Below are 23391 nucleotides of genomic sequence, written 5' to 3'. Positions count from 1 at the left end.
TTACCTGCCATGACTGTTGAGGTCCCTTTGTCTAATCCTGGGTTTTGTGGAACAGGTAGAGCCACGGAGGTGCAAAGTTGGGGGCTCGGAGGACACGCACAGCTTCCCTCTGCTCCTGTCCTCGGTCACCCTCTCGGGATAGGCAGACGCGTTGGGAAACCTCTCGGCAACTTGATTCTGCTGGTGCTCGGGCGGGTTCCTGCAGTCGCGTTCCACGGCACTGTCCCGTAACCAGCTCCTGCAGCAGATCCTGTCTGGGGTATGAACTGAATACTTTAGCTAACGAAAAACATTCAAGATTGTTTAGTGTCATTTTCAGTACACAAGTGTCAAGGAGAACGAAATAATCGTAACTCTGGATGGGATGCAGGAGATAAATAAAGCACACCAAGCCAAACACAAGAAGATCTGCAGATGCTGGAAATCCAAGGCAACACACACAAAGTGCCAGAAAAACCCAGTAGGTCAGGCAGCATTTACGGAAACGTGTAAACAGTCGAGGCTTTAGGCTGAGGCCCTTCATCAGGACTGGAAAGGAAGGGAGAAGACGTTGAGGGTGGGGGAGGAGAGGAAGAAGTACGAGGTGGTAGGTGATAGGTGAGACCGGAAGAGGGGGTGGGGTGAAGTAAAGAGCTGGGAAGTCGATTGGTGGAGGTGATGAAGGGCTGGGGAAGGGGGAATCTGATCGGAGAGGACAGAAGGCCATGGAAGAAGGGGACGATGGTGGAGCACCAGAGGGAGGTGATGGGCAGGTAAGGAGATAAGGTGAGAGAGAGAAATGAGAATGGGGAATGGTGAAGAAGAAAACTAGAAGTTCGACAAATCGATGCTTAACTCACTACTAAGATAAACTCCATAAGATAAAGAACACAATAATAATAATAATAAAAACACAATAAATATAAATACATAAGATAGCTTATATACATGGATTGACTGTACGTGCATAAAGTGACTCTAGGCACAGGAGTGTCTCAAAATCACAATCAATCAGTATATACCATGAAATTTGTCGTTGTGCGGCAGCAGTACCTTGCAATTGAAAATAAAAGCTGTAAATTACAGTAAATATATAAAAAATTAAAAAATTAAACAATTAAACACGTCGTGCAAAAAGACAAAAAGAAAATAGTGAGTTAGTGTTCACAGGTTCGATGTCCATTCAGAAATCTGATGACGGGGGAGAGGCTGTTCCTGAATCACTCAGTGTCTGTACAGAAGGTGACTCTGACAGGAAATGATCAGGTGGTGGTGGTTGGGGTGTGGGTTAGTGTTGGGGAAAGTCACTGTTTCTGAGTCTGGTGGTCCAGGCGTGGATGCTATGCAGCCTCGTCCCCGATGGGAGAGGGACAAACAGTCCGTGAGCAGGGTGGGTGGGATCCTCCCTGACGTTACTGGCCCTTTCCCGGCCCTTGATGGTGGGTAAGCTCCTGGACCGGCTTCACTCACCCCCCGGTGGCTCGTGGGTGTGGACCCACTTCTGGGGATCCTGCGTTCTGATGTTTGATGTTCTGAGCGTTACTCGTTTGTTGTTTCTGTTGTTTGCGTGACTTTGCACGTCTGATGGTCTTGTTTCGTGGGGTGCTTTCTTTAAGTGGGTTCTCTGACATTTCTTTGTTTGTGGCTGCCTGCAAGAAGATGAACCTCGAGGCTGTGCACCGTAAGCATACTTTGATAATTACTGTACTTTGTACTTTGAACTTGGAATACATCCTTGATGGCTGGTAGTCTGGTGCTGGTGACACGTTGGGCACTTAATTGTTTCCTGAAACACTTAATTCAACAACTAATAATTCAGTTTTGCTCAGTCCACAAGGCTGTAATAAAATCTAGCACACATTCAGCAATCCCCCGATTTAATCCCAGCCCAATCACAGGACAGTTTTACAACCACCAATCAACCTACCAACTGGTAGGTCTTTGGGCTGTGGGAGGAAACCAGAGCACCTGGAGGAAACACTCGTGGTCATGGGGAGAACATACAAATTCTTTACGGGCAACGGCTGAAATTGAACTGGGGTCACCGGTACCGTAAAGTATTGCGCTAACCACTACGCTACGGTGTTGCCCCACGGAATCCTCATGCAAATCCAGCAGAGTTTGAGCAGTTTTGTAAAGAAGGAAGGGGAAGGGGAAAAATTGCAGTGTCCAGATGTGCAAAGCTGATGGAGACCAGTCCACACAGACTCAAGGCTATAATTGCTGCCAAAGGTGCATCTATTAAATAGTGACTTGAAGGGGAAAAATACTTATGTAGTCAATTGTTTTGTGTTTAATAATTGTAATTAATTTAGAGCACTTTGTAGAGATCTGTTTTCACTTGGTCACAAAAGAGGTTTTCTCTGTTGATCAGTGTCAAAACAGCCAAATTAAATCCACTATGATTCGGTGTTGTAAAACAACAAAACATGAAAACCTCCAAGGGGGACAAATGCTTTTTTGGAGGCACTGTACATACAATCGCTGACAAGCAACCAATGTGCAACAGAAGACAAACTGTGCAAATACAAAGACTAAACAAGTAATACTGAGAACACAAACTGTGGAGTCCCTGCAAGTGAGGAAACCCAGATTTCGAGTTTAGAAGGCTAAAAGGTTGTATTTCACTTACTGTAACCCCAGCAGTTGCAACAGGAATCACGCTGATCCCGAGGTGCATTTGAAATCTCCTCAGTGACATTAGCGTGCCCTGCAGCATCAGTCTGTCTGGAACAATTCACATTGCTTGCCAGGCCCACTTGGCTGCGATTGCGTTTCAGGACCTTAGACAACTTCTTGATGGCCTTCGAGGTGGCATGCGGGTTGCCCGTTGCGCTCAGCGTCTCTCTTGCGGCCTTTTGCCCCTCTTGGGGGAACGCCTGGGCCTCGAGGCCACCTTGGCTCCTGGGCTGACTCTGGACCTCAGGGAGGAATTGCCTCGAGCTCCCATTCTGCTCTGTGCTTTCGGCTGGCAGCGTGCTGCACGCATCCGCTGGTTCGGTTTCCTCCGCAACAATTGTACTCTTCTGGTCAAGCTCCTCAAAGATCTCCGACTGGGTATTCTGAAGAAAACAGAAATATAGATGAAAGGCTTAGAACACATAATTTTGCAGGCCATTCAGCCCACGATGTTGTGCTGACCTCATAACCTATTCGTAGACCGACCATAAATCTTAGCAACAGAATTAGGCCACTTGGCCCTCCGAGTCTGCTCCATCATTCCTTCATGGCTGATTTATTGTCCATCTCAACCCCAGCCTTCTGCCTTCTCCCCGTAACCTCTGACACCCTTACTAATCAAGAGCCTCTTAACCTTCATTTTAAGTACACCTCCACAGCCGTCTGTGGCGATGAATTCCACAGATTCACCACCCTTCGGCTAAAGAAATTCCTTCTCATCTCCGTTCTAAAGGGACGTCCTTCTATTCCATCATGGCTGATTTATAACTTCAACCACATTCTCCTGCCTTCTTGCCATAACCTTTGATGCCCTGACTAATCAAGAGCCTATCAAACTCTGGTTTTAAATATCCCCAATGACTTGGCCTCCACAGCCGCCTGTGACGATGAATTCCAGATTCACCACCCTCTGGCTGAAGAAATTCTTCCCCATCTCTATTCTAAAGTGACGAACCTCATTTCTGAGGCTGCACTGTCTGGTACTCCACTCTCCCACTTTCAGAAACATCCTCTCCACGTCCGCTCTGTCTAGACATTCCAGTCTAACCTGACTGAGATATTTTAAAGAAAAGGCACGGTGTTGGATCAGTTTAATGTTCTCGGGAAATAATTGCAAGGGACCCATTAGTATCTGTTCAAAACTCGGACAGTTTCTTTCAGGATGGGCAAAGCAGTAACTGCATTTGCCACCTGGAAACATGAGGGGAAACATTTTCACTCAGAGGGTGGGGACAGCTTGGAACAAGCTGCCAGCATAAGTGGTGCATGCGAGCTCGGTTTCCACGTTTAAGAGAAGTTTGGATAGGTACACGGATGGTAGGGATATGGATGGCAATGGTCCTGGTGCAGGTCGATGGGAATAGACGGTTTAAAATGGCTCGGCATGGACTAGATGGGCTGAAGGGCCTGCTTCTCTGCCGTATTTTTCTATGACTCTCCGACGCCGCAGGAATCTTCTACCTTGTGGGAATGGAGCTTTCCCAACTGCTTTCACTCCCACCAACCCTCCCACCTGGGCATGGGGTTAAAAACCCAGAGCTACAGAAACCCCAACAGAAGCTCCATCCCTGGGAGAGGAAGGATATGCCAAGAAGATGGGCCACACCTGGAAACAGGTTGAAAGACTCCCAGGATGGAGGACTCTGGTGAGCTGCTGTCAAAGGCCTGTGCCCCAGATGGCGTTGGTGATTCTGTAAATTGGTGTTCACTCCCCACACTGCATTCTCGATCCAGCCAAGCCACTACAATCAGGGGGCCGGTTCAGGCCGAGCAGTGATGGGACCACTGAACAGACTCTCTATACACTGACTGGCCTGATCTCAAATAATAACAAGGCAGCCCACAGAGAAGTGGTCATCACCCTGACACAGTGGTGTCAAGAAAACAACCTCTCCCTCAATGTTGCAAAAACAAAGGAGCTGGTTGTGGATTACAGGAGGAATGGAGACATCAATGGATCTGGGGTTGAGAGGGTGAACAGCTTCAAGTTCCTCGGTATACACGTCACCGAGGATCTCACGTGGTCTGTACATATCAGCTGTGTGGTGAAAAAAGCACAGCAGCGCCTCTTTCACCTCAGACGGTTGAAGAAATTCGGCATGATCCGAAGAACTTTCTACAGGGGCACAACTGAGAGCATCCTGACTGGCTGCATCAGTGCCTGGTATGGGAACTGTACCTCCCTCAATCGCAAGACTCTGCAGAGAGTGGTGTGGACAGCCCAGCACATCTGTAGTTGTGAACTTCCCATGATTCAGGACATTTTCAAGGACAGGTGTGTACAAAGGGGCTGCAGGATCATTGGGGACCCAAGTCACCCCAACCACAAACTGTTCCAGTTGCTACCATCCGGGAAATGGTACCGCAGCATTAAAGCCAGGACCAACAGGCTCCAGGAGAGCTTCTTCCACCAGGCCATCAGACTGATTAATTCACGCTGACACAACTGTATTTCTGAGCTATATTGACTGTACTGTTGTATAACTTACTGGACATACTATTTATTACAAATTACTACAATTTACACCTTGCACATTCAAACTGAGATGTAACATAAAGATTTTTACTCCTTGTGTATGTGAAGGATATAAGAAATAATATTCAATTCAATCAAATTCAATTCGGCCTCTCACTGGGTCAGTGAGACGGGCTGGCAGCTGCTCTTGCCACACCTGTTCGCTCCCCTGTCGTAGTTTTTCCCGTGACCCTGTCCCGTGCACTATTTCTGTTCGTTTCCATCTTACAGACCGTTCTCAGGAACTGAACCCTGTCTTAACCCTGAGAGAGCCTGTAAACGCATGGAATCCTATAAGGGTCATAGAATGCATCCAGTCATTGGGGGGTGAATCTGTGAAATTTGTTACCACAAGACGGCTGCGGAGGACAGGTCATTGGGTATATTTAAACCGAAGGTTGGCAGGTTCTTGATTAGTCGGTGTCAAATGATATGGGGAGAAGGCAGGAGAACAGGGTTGAGAGAGATAGTAAATCAGCCACGATGGAATGGCAGAGCAGACTCAATGGGCCAAATGGCCTAATTCTGCTCCTATGTCTTATGGTCTTACAGAGGCCAAAAAATTCATGGTCTGCTCCAGTTTCTAGTATTTTCTAAAATTTTGTCATTTTAAAATTAATTTTATAAGCTCAGTGGTAGAGTATTTGAGTACAGATTAGCAGCCAAAGAGTCATTTAGGTCATAACAGGCCTTTCAGCACATCCAGGCCGTGCCAATTTATTAAGCTGCCGAGTCCTGTCGTCCAGCACCTGGACTGTAGCCATCCCTACCCTCCCATCTATGGACCCATCCAAACTTCTCTTCAATATTGCAATCTAACCACAATTTACCACTTCCGCTGGCAGCTCATTCCACACTCGTACCACCCCCTGAGTGAAGAAGATTCCCCTCAGGTTCCCCTTGAACACTCACCTTTCACCCTTAACCTATGACCTCCAGTTCAGTGCCACCCAATCTCAGTGGGAAAAGCCTGCCTGCCTTTACACTATGGATACTTCTCATCATTTTGTATACCTCAATCAAGTCTCCCCTCCACCTCCTACGCCCCGGGGAATGAAGACCCAAACAATTCAGTCTTTTCCTATTACTCAGGTCCTCAAGTCCCTGTAATCGTGGTTGGCATTAGGGCAAAGGGACCGATAGCTCTGTGACTATGACTTGGGCTTCCTGTCGACACAGGCCTTGGTCAATTCAAATTCTCAACTTGCCTATGTGTGATTTAGAACAGAGATCATCGAACACCACAGCACAGTGCATTCCTTTTCACCCACGATGTTGTACCAACTTTTAACCTACTTTAAGATCAATCTAACCCTTCTCTCCTACTTAACCCTCTATTTTTCCATCATCATGTGCCCATCTAAGCATTTCCTGAATGCCCCTAATGTATCTGCCTTTAGCACCACCCATGACAGGGTGTTCCATGCACCCACTACTCTCTGCCTCTATCATCCCCTCTATATTTCCCTCCCATCGCCTTGAAATTATGCTTCCTGGCATTTGCCATTTCTGCCTGGGAAGAAAACTCTGGCTGTCCAATTGATCTGTCTTACACACTTCCATCAAGTCACCCCTCATCCTTCTTTGCTCCAAAGAGAAAAGCCTCAGCTGGCTAAACCTATCTTCACGAGACATGCCCTCCAGTTCAGGCAGCATCCTGGTAAATCTCCTCTGCACCTTACCTAAAGCTTCCACATCCTTCCTGTAATGAGGTGACTGGAACTGAACACAATACTCCCAAGCGTAGTCTAACTAGGGTTTTGTTAGAGTTGCAACATTACCAGTAGAGGTGGAGATTGTGACTCCTGCCCATTTTCATCTCCCGCCTCCTGCTGCGCCAGGTCTTTGGCCTCTTTCACAGCTTGGGGCTCCAGTGGGACCAGATCTTGTACCTGCTGCTGATCCCCGTCTTCGGCCTCTTGGTTATCCAGGACTTGGGCCTGCTGTTGTAACTTTTGCACATTGGCCTCCGGTTGGTTCACTGCCTCACTCACAGCATTTCCCTCTTGTGCTTCAGCAGGGATCTCCGATGGAACCTCTGTCTGCTCCTGCTTCTGGCCTGGTTCTTTCTGCTCTGCTTGGAATTGGTTCTGGAGCAGCGAGCAGTGTTCTGTGCCATCAGCCTTCTGTTCAGAAACCAGCTCTGGCTCAACATCTGCTCTTCCTGGAGACAACTCACAGCTGTGGCCCACATTCTTCTCCTCCCAGCCGCCTGCTCGCTGGCTTGGGCTGGAGACAATTCCTAGCACTTGGCTGGTCTGAAGGATACAGAAGAAAAAAAAACTTTGAAAACAGCTGGCATTTTAAAACACTCAGTAAAAAACAATCTTGGCAGTCAGTGTCAGATGAACTTCCTGAACTTGTGACGCTCAGAATACCATTCAGTTTCGCCTCAAAGACTCAGAGAGGCGTGCAGGAGAATCCTTGACAATGGCACCAGTGACAAGAACACGATGTAGTCAAAGATTTATTTCCATGATATTATAGAATAACATGACACTAATAATGCCATTCCTGATACCGGAACAGGTCAGTGAGCAGCTGGCCCAGGGAGAGGGGACCATTTAATGTGGTGAGATGTGAGAAGCCCCAGTGCTACTGCCCTTTGAGACAGGTGATAAAGGCAGATTTATTAGAGGCAATCAAATACTGGAGGGTGGGTCAAGAGAAACTGCTTTCAGTGGCAGGAGGGTCAATAACTGGAGGAAAGAGATTGAGGATAATTCTCAAGTTGCCATAAATCTCTTCACTTTGGCTACTGAGATTCCAGTTCCTGGATTTCCGCTCAGGCCTCTTGTTCGGTCTGGAATCAGCCTAGGCCTGGGTCAGAGGGGCAATGAAGTAATTTCTTCTTAACATAGACAGTTGTGATTTAGAATTCACTGTAGCCTGGCCTACTGAGTTCCTCCAGCATTTTGTGTGAGTTATTTTAGATATTTCCCTGAAGGGTAAACGCCACAGGGGAGCTGGACTATAATGTGTGGTTAAAGGTGTAGCTGGGTGGTGGGGTGGAGATACATCTCTACCAAAGGAGGTGTAAGGTGATCCTTCCCTCCACTAGTCTGCAGGTCACCCTTGGGCAAGGAATAGCACCTGCTTAGCCCTCCCGATCAGGGTCACATGAAGCCACGGAAGCAGGTGGTGGTTGGTTGTACGAACAGCCGGTGCATATCACAAGTCCTGGTTATACAACCACTGATGCCAGGCAGACAGTCTCTGAACAGTATTGATAATGGCTAGGGTCACCCGTCTTGTAAAGACACTGGCCCAGAAGAGGTTTGCCATTGCCCACAGTGCCAAAGACCATGATTGCCCACATCATACGGCATGATACATAATGATGATGGTGAAAGGAGTAAGAAAGTAAAATATCCTTTAAACAGAGAGAGAGAGAGAGAGAGAGAGAGAGAGAGCGACATCACAGAATGTTACTGTACAGGGAGAGCTGGGGGGGGTCACAGAAAGTTAGCTGTGAGTAATGTAGATAATGGCAAAGGCAAATGGAATTCAACACACAAAATACTGGAGGAACACAGCAAGTCAGTCAGCATCTACGGAAATGAATAAACAGTTGACGTTTCCGGGCCAAGACCCTACATCAGGACTGGAAAGGGAAGGGGGAAGAAGCCAGAATAAAAAAGGTGGGGAGAAGGGAAGGAGGACTCGCTGGAAGATTATGTGTGGAGCTAGGTGGGTGGGGGAGCGGGATGAAGTAAGAAGCTAGAAGGCGATAGATGGAAAAGGTAAAAGGGCTGGGGAAGGAGGAATCTGATAGGAGAGGACAGTGGACCACAGGAGAAAGGGAAGGGGGAGGGGTACCAGGGGAAGTGATAGGGAGATGTGGAAAAGAGGCCAGAATGGGGAATTGGAAGCAGGAGGGAAAAATTACCGGTAGTTGGAAAAATAGAAGTTCATGCCATCAATGAAAAGCTCTACACAATCGAAGCTTGTTTCCCACAGCCAGATTTCTTTGTCCTCAAAGAATTATAATTTACAAGGTTTTGGGGCAGATTTCACTACTACAGCAGACAGGTAAGAAAAGTCCCAGTGGTACAGGGGAGACAGTAGGCTTGGGACTCTTCAGTGTTATAGCCAGACACCAGGAAGCCAAGTTATCATGCCACCAGTACACCAGGTAATGACATCTCCAGCAAGAGGGCATCTAACTGCTTACCCCTGATATTCAATAACCCAACAGTTGTTTAAGACCCAACTATCAATGTCCTGGAGGGGCCAACATTGTTCAGAGTCTCAGCAGGACAGCCCACATGAGGTACCAGAGCAGATTGGATGTTGTGAACTCAATGAAGACCTTCCCATCTTCACCCTCTTCCCTTCCTAATTCTCCTTCTCCCATGCTCCACTCTCCTCTCCCATCAGATTCCTCCTCCTTCAGCCCTTTAACTCTTCCACCTCTACCAGGGGTTCCCAACCTTTTACTTGCCATGGACCAGTCCAATTAAGCAAGGGGTCTCAGAGTGAATGTGGAGAGGATGTTTCTTATGGTAGGGAGTCTAAGACCAGAGGACAGCCTCATAATAGCGAGGTGTCCTTTTAGAGATGAATAGGAAGATGAGAAGAAAGTTCTTTAGCCAGAGAGTGGTGAATCTGTGGCATTTATTGCCACAGTCAGCTGTGAAGGCCGAGTATTTTTGTATATTTAAGGCAGAGGTTGGTCAGGTCATGAAGGGATAAAGGGAGAAGGCAGGAGATTGGGGCTGAGAGGGAAAATGGATCAGCCATGATGAAATGCAGAGCAGACTAATGGCCTAATTCTGCTCCCATATCTTGTGGTTTTATGATATTGGGAACCCCTGACCTAAACCCTTCCAGCTTCCAACTTTATCCATCTTCCCCCATACCTGGTCTCACCTATCACCTGCCAGCTTGTACTCCTTCCCTCCACGCTCCCACCACTTCCCAGTCTTATTCTGGCTTCTTCCCAGTTCCTTTCCAGTCCTGATGAGGGGGTCTCGGTTTGAAACATCGACTCTTTATTCCTCATCAGAGTTGCTGCCTAACCTGCTGAATTCCTCCAGCACTTGGTGTGTGTGTTGTGGGTTGGAAGCAAAATATGCTTGACCCTGATGGACTGCCAAAGGCTGAGAGAGACACAATCTCCACCTACTGGCTGTTTATTAATACGTAAACCAGTACAAGAAAAAAAGAATTGTAGTCAGCATAGAGCAGACATGATCACATTGCATGGCAGGGCAGGCTTCTGACAACCAAGTCCAGCTCCTGGCCTTCACGTCTGGCTGAGCTACTAAGACTGGCGGAACAGTTTCTACTGCCAGGAGAAGGCACCCAGGTGGGTTACTGATGCCTTAAAACCAGTCGCTTTGGGCTGATGTCAAACTGTCAATCTCTGCCATTCCTTTGCATTCATCAGCTGCACGGAGAGAGCTCGTCTGCTGTGTGGGCAACAACTTGCTCTCCGTGTTGTACTTCCCTGGCTTGCACATCATGTAGACAGCTAGGTCACAACATCCATGGTCCATTCCAACCAATGGAGGACCTCCAGGTCTAGCTCATTAACAGACTCCTTCAGCCGACTGGAGGACAGTCTCCATATGAAAGACCGGAAGAACTTAAGACATTGGAGCAGAGTTAGGCCTTTCAGCCTATCGAGTCTGCTCCGCTGTTTCATCATGGCTGATCCATTTCCCTCTCAAACCCATTTTTCCTTTAACCTCTGACGCCCTATCTAATTATTTGGTGATGCGTTGCCTGAGTTGCCTATTCAAACATCCAATATCAGTCCATCCTTTCTGAGATAAGGGGCCCAAAAATGCACACAAGACTCCAGGTGAGGCCTCACTACTGCCTTATAAAGCCTCAGCATTACATCCTTACACGCAGAAAGACTGGAATCCTCTCTCTCTCTCGCTCACACTGACACCAAGCTGTCTGGCCAGGGCAAACATCTGCCACCAGGTTTGGTTGCTAACTTGAAAGCCAGCTCACGTTCCCAACCTCCAAACCAAAGCCCCGCTTGGGCTGAAGGCTAAAGCAGTGAAGAGACCCATTGGCGTGACCCTCAGACGTTCCTTCAACGATATCCCTGCAGCTGAGGTCAGGAGTCCTTTAATAGAACATACAACAGTATAGTACAGGAAAAGGCCCTTCAGCCCTCAATGTTGTGCCAGACCAATTAAATTAGTAATCAAATAGCTAACTAAGCTCATCTCTCCGGCCTACACAATGTCCATATCCTCCCATCTTCCTCACATTCATGTGCCTCTCTAAATGTCTCTTAAAAATCTCTAATGTATCTATCTCAGCCACCACCGCAGGCACCCACCACTCTCTGTGTAAAAGATCCGCTCTCACATCTCTGAAATTACCCTCACTCACCTCCTCCTCTCCTTGGGACTCCCCGCTCTGGTTCTCTGCCTGCTCTGGATCTTCTCATCTCGAATTCCCGACAGGACATCGACTTCATCACTCCTCCACTGAATGCACTGCCCTCGACTCTCCTCGCACCAATCCCAACCTGACCATCAATCTGCCTCCAAAGCCAGTATGTCCTTCCTCAAGTATGGAGACCAGAACTGCATGTAGTACTCCAGGTGCAGCCTCACCAGTACCCTGTACAGTTGCAGCATAACTTCCCTGCTCTTCAATTCAGTCCCTCTGGTAATGAAGGCCAATACTGTATTCCATTTGCTTTTGTGATAGCCTGCTGCACCTGCAAACCAACCTTTTGTGATTCATGCACAAGTACTCCCAAGTCCCTCAGCACAGCAGTATGCTGGAAATTTTTACCGTTTAAATAATAATCTGCTCTTCCATTTTTCCTTCCAAAGTGGATGACATCACATTTACCAACATTGTACTCCATCTGCCAGACCCTTGCCCACTCACTTAACCTATCAATATGTATCTCTCTGTATCTTCTGCACAATTTACCTTTCCACTCAATTTGGTATCATCAGCAAACTTAAGCGATACACTACACCCGGTTCCCTCTTCGAGATCGTTAATATATATTGTGAACAGTTGCGGGCCCAGCACCGACCCGTATGGCACCACCGCTCACCACCGATTGCCAACCAGAGTAACACCCATGTATCCCAACTCTGCTTTCTTTCAGTTAACCAATCCTGTATCCATGCTAATACATCACCCCAACTCTTTGCATCCTTATCTTATGGATAAGTGTTTTATGCAGCACCCTATCAAACACCTTCCAGAAATCCAAGTAAATAACGTCCATCTGTTCCCCTCTATCCACTGTGCTCGTTATATCCTCAAAGAACTCCAGTAACTTTGTCAAACAGGATCTGCCTTTGCTGAATCCATGCTGCATCTGCCTGATGGATCCATTTCTTGCCAGATGTCTTGCTATTTCTTCTTTAATGATAGCTTCAAGCATTTTCCGAACTACAGATGTTAAACTAACTGACCTGTAGTTACCTGCTTTTGCCGACATCAGTTTTTGAACTGTGGCGTGACATTCGCCGTCTTCTAATCCACCAGAACCTGCCCAGAATCCAGAGAATTTTAGTTTATTTTCTTTCCTTATTCCCTTTCTTTATTAATTGCTTGATGGGTCTTTGTTGCTGTTTGAAATTTTCCCAGTCTTCCAGTTTCCCACTACTCTTGGAGGCTTTCTATTCACACGCTTTTAGTTTGACGACTTCTTTAATTTCCTCAGTTATCCAAGACTGGCTCTCCCCACCCTTACTGTCCGTGCTTTTAACTGGAATATACTTTTGTTGAGCACCGGGAAAAATCTCTTTGAAAGACTTCCACTGCTCCACCATATAGCCTGTATTCCCAGACTACTTTTGCACCCTCCATTTGTATGGGAAACTGAGTCATACTGTGATCACTCTTTCAGAGAGGATCCCTAACTACAAGATCACTAATTTTACCTTTCTCATTGCACAGGACCAGATCTAAGATAACACATTCTCTTGTAGGTTAAGTAACACGCTGTTCAAGAAAGCCATCATTTATGCGTTCTATGAAGTCCTCCACAAGACTGTCTCGACCAACTTGATTCACCCAATCTATGTGCAAGTTAGTCTCCCATGATAACTGCCGTTCCATTCTCACGTGCCTGAGATATTTCTGTTTACTGCCTGTGCCACTGTAATGTGATTATTTGGTGGCTGATCGACAACTCCCACCAAGGATTTTTTTTCCCTTACTGTTCCTAATCTCTACCTAGATGGACTCAACGTTCTGCTCCTTAGATCTTATATCGTCTCTCACTGTCGCACTGATCTCATCCTTAGAGCGCTACTCCACCTCCCTTACCTTCCTGCCTATCATACCGTATAACCTGATATCCTTGGATATTTAATTCCCAATCTTGACCTAGCTGAGAGGTTGCTTTGAGCTGAGCTGTAAATCATCTACAAGATGTCAGCTCAGCTGAAATCATCTACATCTCGTAGATTAAATCATTAGTCCCACCTAAGGCGACTTAGCACGTCAACCAAGAGAAACTCTTACAGGAGTGGAGGATGATGACGTCTGCAGTCCTTCTGGTGACTTTGGCTTCACCAAGATCAACAGGGTTGGATTCTCCTGCAACTGGGACTCTTCTTGCAGGTTCTCTTCAGGGAACCCCCGTTCTTTGAGGAGCATTTCCTTCTGCTCCTGACTCTGCTGAATTTCCCTGCGCAGCTGCCTGGAGAGATAGCGAGATTTTCAATACCAAGCCATTGCACCAATATTAACAATGCCCTCTCCCACCCCTTCAATGTTCCAACCTCATGCGCAGTAGGGCCAGCACGCTCGGCTGTTCCAGAGGGAGCAGTACCGGGGGCAAGAATCACCGGCGAGTCTAACATTGAGGGGGGTGGGGTGCTCTTTGACATAGGAATGGGAAGTGTACCTGACCTTGCACTCAACGTCAGTAAGACCAAAGAACTGATTGCAGACCTCAAAGGGTAAGATGAGGGAACACACATCAGTCCTCACAGAGGGATCAGAAGTGGAGAGAGTGAGCAATTTCATGTTCCTGGGTGTCAACATCTCTGAGGATATCGATGCAGTTACAAAGAAGGCACAACATCGGCTATATATCATGAGGAAGCTGAGGTGATTTAGTATGTCTGCAAACACACTTGCAAATCTCTACAGATGTACCATGGAGAGCATTCTAATCGGCTGCATCACCATCTGGTATGGTGGGGGGGTGGGCACTGCACAGGACCGAAAGGAGCTACAGAAAGTTGTGAACTCAGTCAGCTCCATCATGAGCACTAACCTCCCCAGCATCCAGGGCATCTTTAAGGAGCGATGCCTCAAAAAGACGGCCTCCACCATCAAGGACCCCCATCGCCCAGGGCATGCCCTCTTCTCATTGCAACCATCAGGGAGAAGGTACAGGAGCCTGAAGGCACAAACTCAACAACTCAGGAACAGCTCCTTCCCCTCAGCCATCAGGTTTCTGAATGGACAATGAAACCATGAACACGAGCTGACTACTTTTCTCCCCCTCTTTTTGCACTACTTCATTAATTTAACTATTATATATATACACAGTTTTGATTATTATGTATCACATTGTACTGCTACCACGTAACAACAAGTTTCACGACGTACTCCAGTGATATGAACCAAATTCTGATTCTGTTCCGTATCACCAGTGATGAATCACCACACTTGATCAGAATCAGGTTTCACATCATTGACATATATTGGGAAAGTTGTTGCAAAACTTGCGACATAAAAACACTGTAAGTTGCAATAGGAAACATACTAAAAATTAAACTAAATGAGTAGTGCAAAAAGACTGCACGAAACAGTGAGGTGGTGTTCCTGGGCTCAATGTCCATTCTGAAATCCGGTGGCACAGGGGAAGAAGCTGTTCCTGAATCATTGACTGTGGGTCTTCAGGCTCCTGTACCTCCTCCCTGATGGTAGCAATGAGAAGAGGGCATGTCCTGGGTGGTGGGGGTCCTTAATGATGGTAAGAATATATAGCTGTGGAGGGACAGAACATAGAACCTGACAGCACAGTACAGGCCCTTCACCCACGATGTGGTGCTAATCTTTAACCTACTTTAAGGTCAATTTAACCTTTCCCTTCCACAGAGCCCTCCATTCTTCTATCATCCATGTGCCTATCTAACAGTCTCTTTAATGTCCCTAATGTATCTGCCCCTACCACCACCCCTGGCAGGGTGTTCCATGCACTCACTACTCTCTGTGTAAAGAATTTACCTCTGACATCCCCCCTATACTTTCCTCCAGTTACCTTAAAATGATGCCCCCCTTCCCCATTAGCCACTTCCAACCTGGGAAAAAGTCTCTGACTGCCCATTTGATCTATGCCCTTTTCATCACCTTCATCAAGTCACCTCTCACCCTCCTTTGCTCCAAAAAGAAAAGCCCTAACTCGTTCACCCATTCCCATAAAGACATGCTCTCTGATCTGGGGAGCATCCTGGTAAACCTCCTCTGCACCTTTCCAATCATGAGGCAACCAGAACGCGACACAATTGTGTTGTGGGTAGTGGGGAAGTGATGTGGGATTAGAAAGAGGGTAAAAGGATTGGGGAGAGATTATAGAGGGGTAGTAGAGAATGTGGTTAAGACCATAAGATGCAGATCAGAATTAGGCCATTTGGCCCATCAAGTCTGCTCTGCCATTTCATCATGGCTGATCCATTTTCCCTCTCAGCCACAATCTCCTACCTTCTCCCCTTATCGCTTCATGCCCTGACCAATCAAGAATCTATCAGCATCTGTTTTAAATATACCCAATGACTTGGCCTCCACAGCCACCTGTGGAGCAAATTCCACGGATTCACCACTTTCCGGCTAAAGAAATTCCTCCTCTCCTCCTTTCTAAGAGGACACTCCTCCGCCTCTGTTCTGAGGCTGTGTTCCCTGGTCCAAGACTCTCCCTCCATAGGAAGCATCTCCCACATCCACTCTTTCGAGGCCTTTCACCGTTTGACAGGTGATGGCACACTGGGTGGCTGTGGGTCACTGGAGAGGGAGGGAGGGAGGGGGCAGGACTGGGAGGGGCAGTATAAACCTGCCTGACATATTCTTCCCGAGCCTTGGAGTCAACTGTTCCCAAGAACTTCTCGTATTTCTCTGAAGTGGAGCTCGGGTAGATCCTTTTGAAGTTCCCCATTTTTCGTCTTCGTACTTCTCCACCTGTTCCACCCAGGTAGCCTGGTTGTTTCGTGTCTCGTCAGCTCTAATATGAAAGCAAAGAGGAGGTGTCAGTTATTCCTTTTGAAAATCGATCTCTTGCCATAAGACCAGAAAACACAGGAGCAAAATGAGGCCATTCAGCCCATCAAGCCTGCTCCAGAATTCCATCACGGCTGAGATATTTTCTTTCTCCAGCCTTCTCTCCATAACCTTTGACCCCCCCTTACTAAACAAGAACCTATCAACCTCCACTTACTCAATGACGTGGCCTCCACAGCCATATTTTGCAATTATTTCCACAGATTCGCCACCCCCGACTGTAGAAATCCTTCTTTGTCTCTGTTCGAAAGGGACATTCTTGTATTCTCAGGCTGTGTCCTCTGGTTTTAGATTCCCATACAGAAAGAAGCAGCCTTTCTACATCCACTCTGCCTAGGCATTTCAATATTTGATAGATTTCAATGTGATCCTCCCACATTTTTCTAAACTCCAGCAAGTACAGGCCCAGGGCTATCAAACGCTCCTCAAAACTTAACCCTTTCATTCCCAGGATCATTCTTTTGAACCTTCTCTGGACTTTCTCCAATGCCAGCCCATCTTTTTTTTGATGTTAAAGGGCTGAACTGGTTAGCACGAGAAGGCACAGTTTTAAGATGCTTGGAAGTAGATACAGAGGAGATGTTGGGGTAAGTTTTTTCACACAGAGAGTGGTGAATGCGTGGAATGGGCTGCCGGCAACGGTGGTGGAGGCGGATATGATAGGGTCTTTTAAAAGACTCCTGGATAGGTACATGGAGCTCAGAAAAATGGAGGGCTATGGGTAACCCGAGGTTCGGCACAGCTCTGTGAGCCAAAGGGCCTGTATTGAGCTGTACGTTTCTATGTTTCTATCATTATGTGCTGGGTCATATGACATCATCATTATGTGCCGTGCTGTATGACATGGGCGATCTTGGTCCCATGGCCATGATTGGGCCACGGCCCCATGGGAAGCAGGGATTTAGATTCTTAGACCACTGGGATCTGTTTTGGGGCAAGGATGAATTGTACAAAAGGGACGGGTTGCACCTTAACAGGCGGGGGACCAGCATTCTGGCAGGCAAGTTTACCACTGCTACACTGGTGTGTTTAAACTAAATAGTGGGGGGGGAAGAGAGGAAATATAAGGATGGAGTTAAAGGGAAAGAGAGAATAAGGAAAGTTAAGAAAGACAACAGAATTAACAGGGCAGAAAGCTCAGGAAGGGATCGGAGAATATGGCCAAGTGCAATAGGAATCGATGTGAAAGGTGAGGGGAGTACTCTAATGGATTAAAAGTATTATATATCAATGCACGGAGTATAAGAAATAAAGTGGATGAGCTTGAGGCTCAGTTGGAAATTGGCAAGTATAATGTTGTAGGAATAACAGAGACATGGCTGCAAAAGGACCAGGGCTGGGAAATAAATATTCAAGGGTATACGTCCTATCAAAAGAACAGACAGGTGGGCAGAGGGGGTGGGGTGGCTCTGTTGGTGAGGAATGAAATTCAGTCCCTTGCAAAGGGTGACACAGAATCAGGAGATGTAGAGTCAGTATGGATAGAACTGAGAAATTGTAAGGGCAAAAAGACCTTAATGGGAGTTAACTGCAGGGCCCCAAACAGTAGCCTGGATATAGGGTGCAAGTTGAATCAAAAGTTAAAATTGGCATGTCGCAAAGGTAATGCTACGGTTGTTATGGGGAATTTCAACACGCAGGTAGACTGGGAAAATCAGGTTGGTCCAGACCCCAAGAAAGGGAGTTTGTGGAGTGCCTCCAAGATGGATTCTGAGAGTAGCTTGTACTGGAACCTACCAGGGAGAAGGCAATTCCGGATTTAGTGTTGTGTAATGAACTGGATTTGATAAGGGAACTCGAGGTAAAGAAGCCATTAGGAGGTAGTGACTATAATATGATAAGTTTTCAAATACAATTTGAGAGAGAGAAGGGAAAATCGGAAGTGTCAGTATTGCAGTTGAACAAAGGGGACTATGGAGCCATGAAGGAGGAGCTGGCCAAAGTTGACTGGAAAGATACCCTAGCAGGGATGACAGTGGAACAACAATGGCAGGTACTTCTGGGAAGGTGCAGGATCAGTTCATTCCAAAGCGGAAGAAAGATTCTAAGGGGAGTAAGGGACGACCATGGATGACAAGGGAAGTCAAGCATAGTATAAAAATAAAAAAGTATAACATAGCAAAGATGAGCGGGAAGCCAGAGGATTGGGAGACTTTTAAAGAGCAACAGAGGATAACTTAAAAGGCAATATGGGGAAAAAAGATGAGATACGAAGGCAAGCTAGCCAAGAATAGAAAGGAGGATAATAAAAGCTTCTTTAGGTATGTGAAGAGGAAAAAATCAGTTAAGACCAAAGTTGGGCCCTTGAAGACAGAAACGGGTGAATTTATTATGGGGAACAAGGAAATGGCAGATGAGTTGAACAGGTACTTTGGATCTGTCTTCACTGGGGAAGACACAAACAATCTCCCAGGTGTAATAGTGGCCGGAGGACCTAGGGTAACGGAGGAACTGAAGGAGATTCATATTAGGCAGAAAATGGTATTGGATAGACTGATGGGACTGAAGGATGGTAAATCCCCAGGGCCTGATGGTCTGTACCCCAGGGTACTTGAGGTGGCTCTAGAAATCTTGGATGCATTGGTAATTATTTTCCAATGTTCTATAGATTCAGGATCAGTTCCTGAGGACTGGAGGGTAGCTAATGTTATTCCACTCTTTAAGAAAGGAGGGAGAGAGAAAACAGGGAATTATAGACCAGTTAGCCTGACATCAGTGGTGGGAAAGATGCTGGAGTCCATTATAAAGGATGAAATAGCGGCACATTTGGATAGCAGTAACAGGATTGGTCCGAGTCAGCATGGATTTACGAAGGGGAAATCATGCTTGACTAATCTTCTGGAATTTTTTCAGGATGCAACTATGAAAATGGACAAGGGAGAGCCAGTGTACCTGGACTTTCAGAAAGCCTTTGATAAGGTCCCACATAGGAGATTAGTGGGCAAAATTAGAGCACATGGTATTGGGGGTAGGGTACTGACAGGGATAGAAAATTGGTTGGCAGACAGGAAACAAAGAGTAGGGATTAATGGGTCCCTTTCAGAATGGCAGGCAGTGACTAGTGGGGTACTGCAAGGCTCGGTGCTGGGACCACAGCTATTTATAATACATTAATGATTTAGATGAAGGGATTAAAAGTAACATTAGCAAATTTGCAGATGACACAAAGCTGGGTGGCAGTATGAAATGTGCGGAGGATGTTGAGATAATGCAGGATGACTTGGACAGGTTGGGTGAGTGGGCAGATGCAGTTTAATGCGGATAAATGTGAGGTTATCCACTTTGGTGGCAAGAACAGGAAGGCAGATTACTATTTGAAAGGTGTCAGGTTAGGAAAGGGGAAGTACAATGAGATCTTGGTGTCCTTGTTCATCAGTCACTGAAAGTAAGCATGCAGGTACAGCAGGCAGTGAAGAAAGCTAATGGCGTAACAAGGGGAGTTGAGTTGAGTATAGGAGCAAAGAAGTCCTTCTGCAGTTGTACAGGGCCCTGGTGAGACCACACCTGGAGTATCATGTACAGTTTTGGTCTCCAAATTTGTGGAAGAACATTGTTGCTATTGAGGGAGTGTAGTCGAGGTTCACGCGGTTAATTCCCGGGATGGCGGGACTGTCATATGGTGAAAGATTGGAGCGAATGGGCTTGTATACACTGAAATTCAGAAGGATGAGAGGGGATCTGATTGAAACATACAAGATTATTAAGGGATTGGACACGCTAGAGGCAGGAAACATGTTCCCAATGTTGGGGGAGTCCAGAACCAGAGGCCACAATTTGAGAATAAGGGGCAGGCCACGTAGAACGGAGTTGAGGATAAACTTTTTCACCCAGAGAGTTGTGGATCTGTGGAATGCTCTGCCTCAGAAGGCAGTGGAGGCCAATTCTCTGGATGCTTTCAAGAAAGAGCTAGATAGAGCTCTTAATGATAGTGGAGTCAAGGGATATGGGGAGAAGGCAGGAACAGGGTACTGATTGTGAATGATCAGCCATGATCAAAGTGAATGGTGGTGCTGGCTCGAAGGGCTGAATGGCCTACTCCTGCACCTATTGTCTATTGATTGCTCTTGGCAAAGTTATCTACAGAAGTGGTCTGCCACTGCCTTCTTCTGGGCCAGTGTCTTTAAAAGACGGGTGACCCCAGTCATTATCAATACTCTGCAGAGATTGTCTGCCTGGCGTCAGTGGTCACATACCCAGGACTTGCGATCTGCACCGGCTGCTCATACGACTGTCCACCACCTACTCCCTGATCAGGGGGCTAACCAGGTGCTACATATTGTCCAAGGGTGACCTGCAGGCTAGAGGGGGGAAGGGGCACCTTACACCTCCTTTGGTAGAAACGTAACTCCGCCTGCCACCCAGAACTGCTCACAATACTCCAAGTGCGGTCTGACCAGTGCCTTATAAAGCCTCAGCATTACTTCCTTGGTGATATGTTCTAGTCCTCTTGAGCGCAGTCTAGCCCACAGTCCTCACTCCACCTCTGCATGCCTGCTGAATCCACCTCCTTTCCCCTTTGTTGCAGCTCTAAGCAGCAGGAGGAACTTCTGACACAAGAAAGTCTGCAGTTGCTGGAAATCCAAAATGCTGGAGGAACTCAGCAGGTCAGGCAGCATCTGTGGAAGGGAATAGACAGTCGACATTTCGGGCTGAGACCATTCATCGGGACTGGAAAGGAAGAGGAAGATGCCTGAATAAGAAGGTGAGGGGAGGAGAAGGAGGATAGCTGGGAGGTGATAGGTGAAGCCAGGTGGGTGGGAAAGGTCAAGGGCAGGAGAGGAAAGAATCTGATAGGAGCGCAGAGTGGACAACAGGAGAAAGGGAAGGAGCAGGGGCCACAGAAGGATGTAATAGGCACGTGAGAAGAAAGGAATGGAGGAAGGAATAGTGAAGAATGGGGGAGGGTCGAAATTTGTTTTCCAGAAGGAGGAATCGATATTCATACTGTCACGTTGGAGGCTACCCAGACACAATATAAGGTGTTACTCCTCCACCCTGAGGGTGGACTCACCTTGGCACGAGGAGGCCGTGGACTGACACCTGGGAATGGGAATCAGAATTAAAATCTTTGGCCACCAGAATGTCACGCTGGTGGCGGATGGCACAGAGGCGCTCGGCGGCTATGCCTGAGCAGTGGGAAAATGTGGAACTTTAAAATGTGCAGGGAATAGCAGCGATACATTGGAGGGGAGGTTTTTATAAAAGGATAGGAGAGGCTAACATTAAGATCGAGGATTAATTTTATGCACCAGATAAGTTTGCACGTATTTGGAATTCACTGCATGGTGTTGATCAGGGCATGACAGGCGACAAAATCCAACAATGTACAACAATTATACAGAATAAAGAAAAGAGATTCCGCAGGTGCTGGAAATCCAAAGTAACAGACACAAAATGCTGGAGGAACTCAGCAGGTCAGGCCGTATCTACGGAAAGGAATAAACAGTCAATGTTTCTGGCCAAGACACTCCATTAAAGAATCAGGAAGTAGACAAAGGTAAGCCAGAGGTTAAAGTTTGGATATGGAATATAATGTGCATAAATATATAAATACTAGTATGGATTTACAAAGTAGACAGCGTATCAAAATGTGGTTTATAGTGTTTACAGTTCAGTGCAGTGACAGGGTAATAGAGGGGGTTGGGGGTCGGTGGGGGAGTAACTAGGATGGTTGATCAGATGAACTGCCTGAGGGGAAAAAATCTTTTGAGATGGCATGAGGTCTCGTTTTCAGAAACCCAAGGTGATTTCCCGAAGGGAGCTTTTGGAAAAGTGAGTTTGCAGGGTGGGTACAGTCTTCAGTGATTTTCCTGCCCACTTCTTTATTCTGAACGCATACATCGGCTTCCCCTTCTGGGGAAATAGTCCTTCCCCCTTCCCTCTGCTTCTGTTTCCCACTCTGGCCTCTCACCTCTTCTCACCTGCCGGTCACCTTCCCCTGGGCACTCCTCCTCCTTCCCTTTCTCCCATGGTCCACTCTCCTCTCCTATCAGATTCCTTCCTCTCCAACCCTTCAACTTTCCCACCCACCTGGCTTTACCTATCACCTTCTAGCTATCCTCCTTCCCCTCCCTCCCCACACCTTTTTATTCCTTTCCAGTCCTGAAGAAGGGTCTCGGCCCAAAATGGCGACTGTTTGTTCATTTGCGTAAGAGGAGCAGAATTAGGCCATCTGGCCCATCGAAGCTGCTTTGCCATTTGATCACGACTGATCCCTTCCCATCTCAGCCTCAATATCCTGCCTTCTCCCCATAACCCCTCATGCCCTGACTAATCAAGGATCTATCAACCTCTGCCTTAAATATACCCGATGACTTGGCCTCCACTCCCATCTGTGGCGATGAATTCCACAGATTCACCACCCTCTGGCGAAAGAAATTTCTCGTCATCTCTGTTCTAAATGGGTGCTGCCTGGCCTGCTGAGTTCCCCCAGCACTTTGTGTGTGCAGCTGAATTTGACAGCAGGAATATTCATTAATTATCGTTGCCCAACGTGGCACTCTTCAGTCTTTCAGTCACCTGTACTCCCGCGACCACCAGATCTTAGGCAGCTGTTCCTTCTTTCGCGGCCTCTCTTCCTCCATGTCTTTCTGCCGGCCACAAGCTGCAAGGTTAATCATGCAGAGTGTATCATAAAGAAGATCCTCCTTCACCTCTTGATCAAGATTGGAGTCCATCACAGAGCTCAGGGAATGCTTAACCTGCAACATTAATAATTAAAAATTAATAGTGTTGGCCAAAAAGAACAACAGTCTACAAATCAGTGAATTCAAATGAATCAAGGGCAGTGGAAGTAGGCAAACAAACTGTCTTTGTTCTTACCACATGCTGAAAGGAGGTGGAGGTGGCCATTTTGTGAGACTGTCCTTGCACACCCTCCATTTTGTGAACTCTTCGATTCTAGCTCTGGGATTATCGAATCAGAGCAATTGAATGTGGACGCAAGGAGTTTCAGCTAACGACCGGCTAACCCGGGACCACTCTCAGAC

General features: G+C 46.9%; 1 protein-coding gene across 1 annotated transcript; it reads right to left on the bottom strand.

The window, feature by feature from the left end:
• Positions 1-23087, bottom strand: LOC140203638 (uncharacterized). Its single transcript, XM_072269685.1, has 6 exons — positions 22922-23087; positions 16179-16346; positions 13640-13813; positions 6955-7431; positions 2612-3041; positions 1-254 (listed from the first exon to the last, which is right to left on the bottom strand). Exons 2-6 carry the CDS (start codon positions 16278-16280, stop codon positions 1-3), a joined length of 1437 nt encoding a protein of 478 aa, XP_072125786.1. The 5' UTR covers positions 16281-16346; positions 22922-23087.
• Between the last annotated feature and the right edge of the window lie 304 nt (positions 23088-23391).

This window comes from Mobula birostris, chromosome 10, assembly GCF_030028105.1.
Source record: "Mobula birostris isolate sMobBir1 chromosome 10, sMobBir1.hap1, whole genome shotgun sequence".
NCBI lineage: Eukaryota > Metazoa > Chordata > Chondrichthyes > Myliobatiformes > Myliobatidae > Mobula > Mobula birostris.
The sequence above is the reverse complement of the archived record's forward strand: the minus strand, read 5'-3'. Positions and strand labels throughout refer to the sequence as shown.

What these genes read in the sequence shown, in the direction of transcription:
- LOC140203638 (XM_072269685.1), bottom strand. Translation starts at nt 16,280, where the DNA reads ATGGGGAACTTCAAAAGGATCTACCCGAGCTCCACTTCAGAGAAATAC. An exon ending in GGGAAGAATATGTCAGGCAG is followed by an intron (nt 13,814 to 16,178) that starts GTTTATACTGCC and finishes CTCTCCAGGCAG; the next exon opens with CTGCGCAGGGAAATTCAGCA. An exon ending in TTGCAACTGCTGGGGTTACA is followed by an intron (nt 255 to 2,611) that starts GTAAGTGAAATA and finishes TTCATACCCCAG; the next exon opens with ACAGGATCTGCTGCAGGAGC.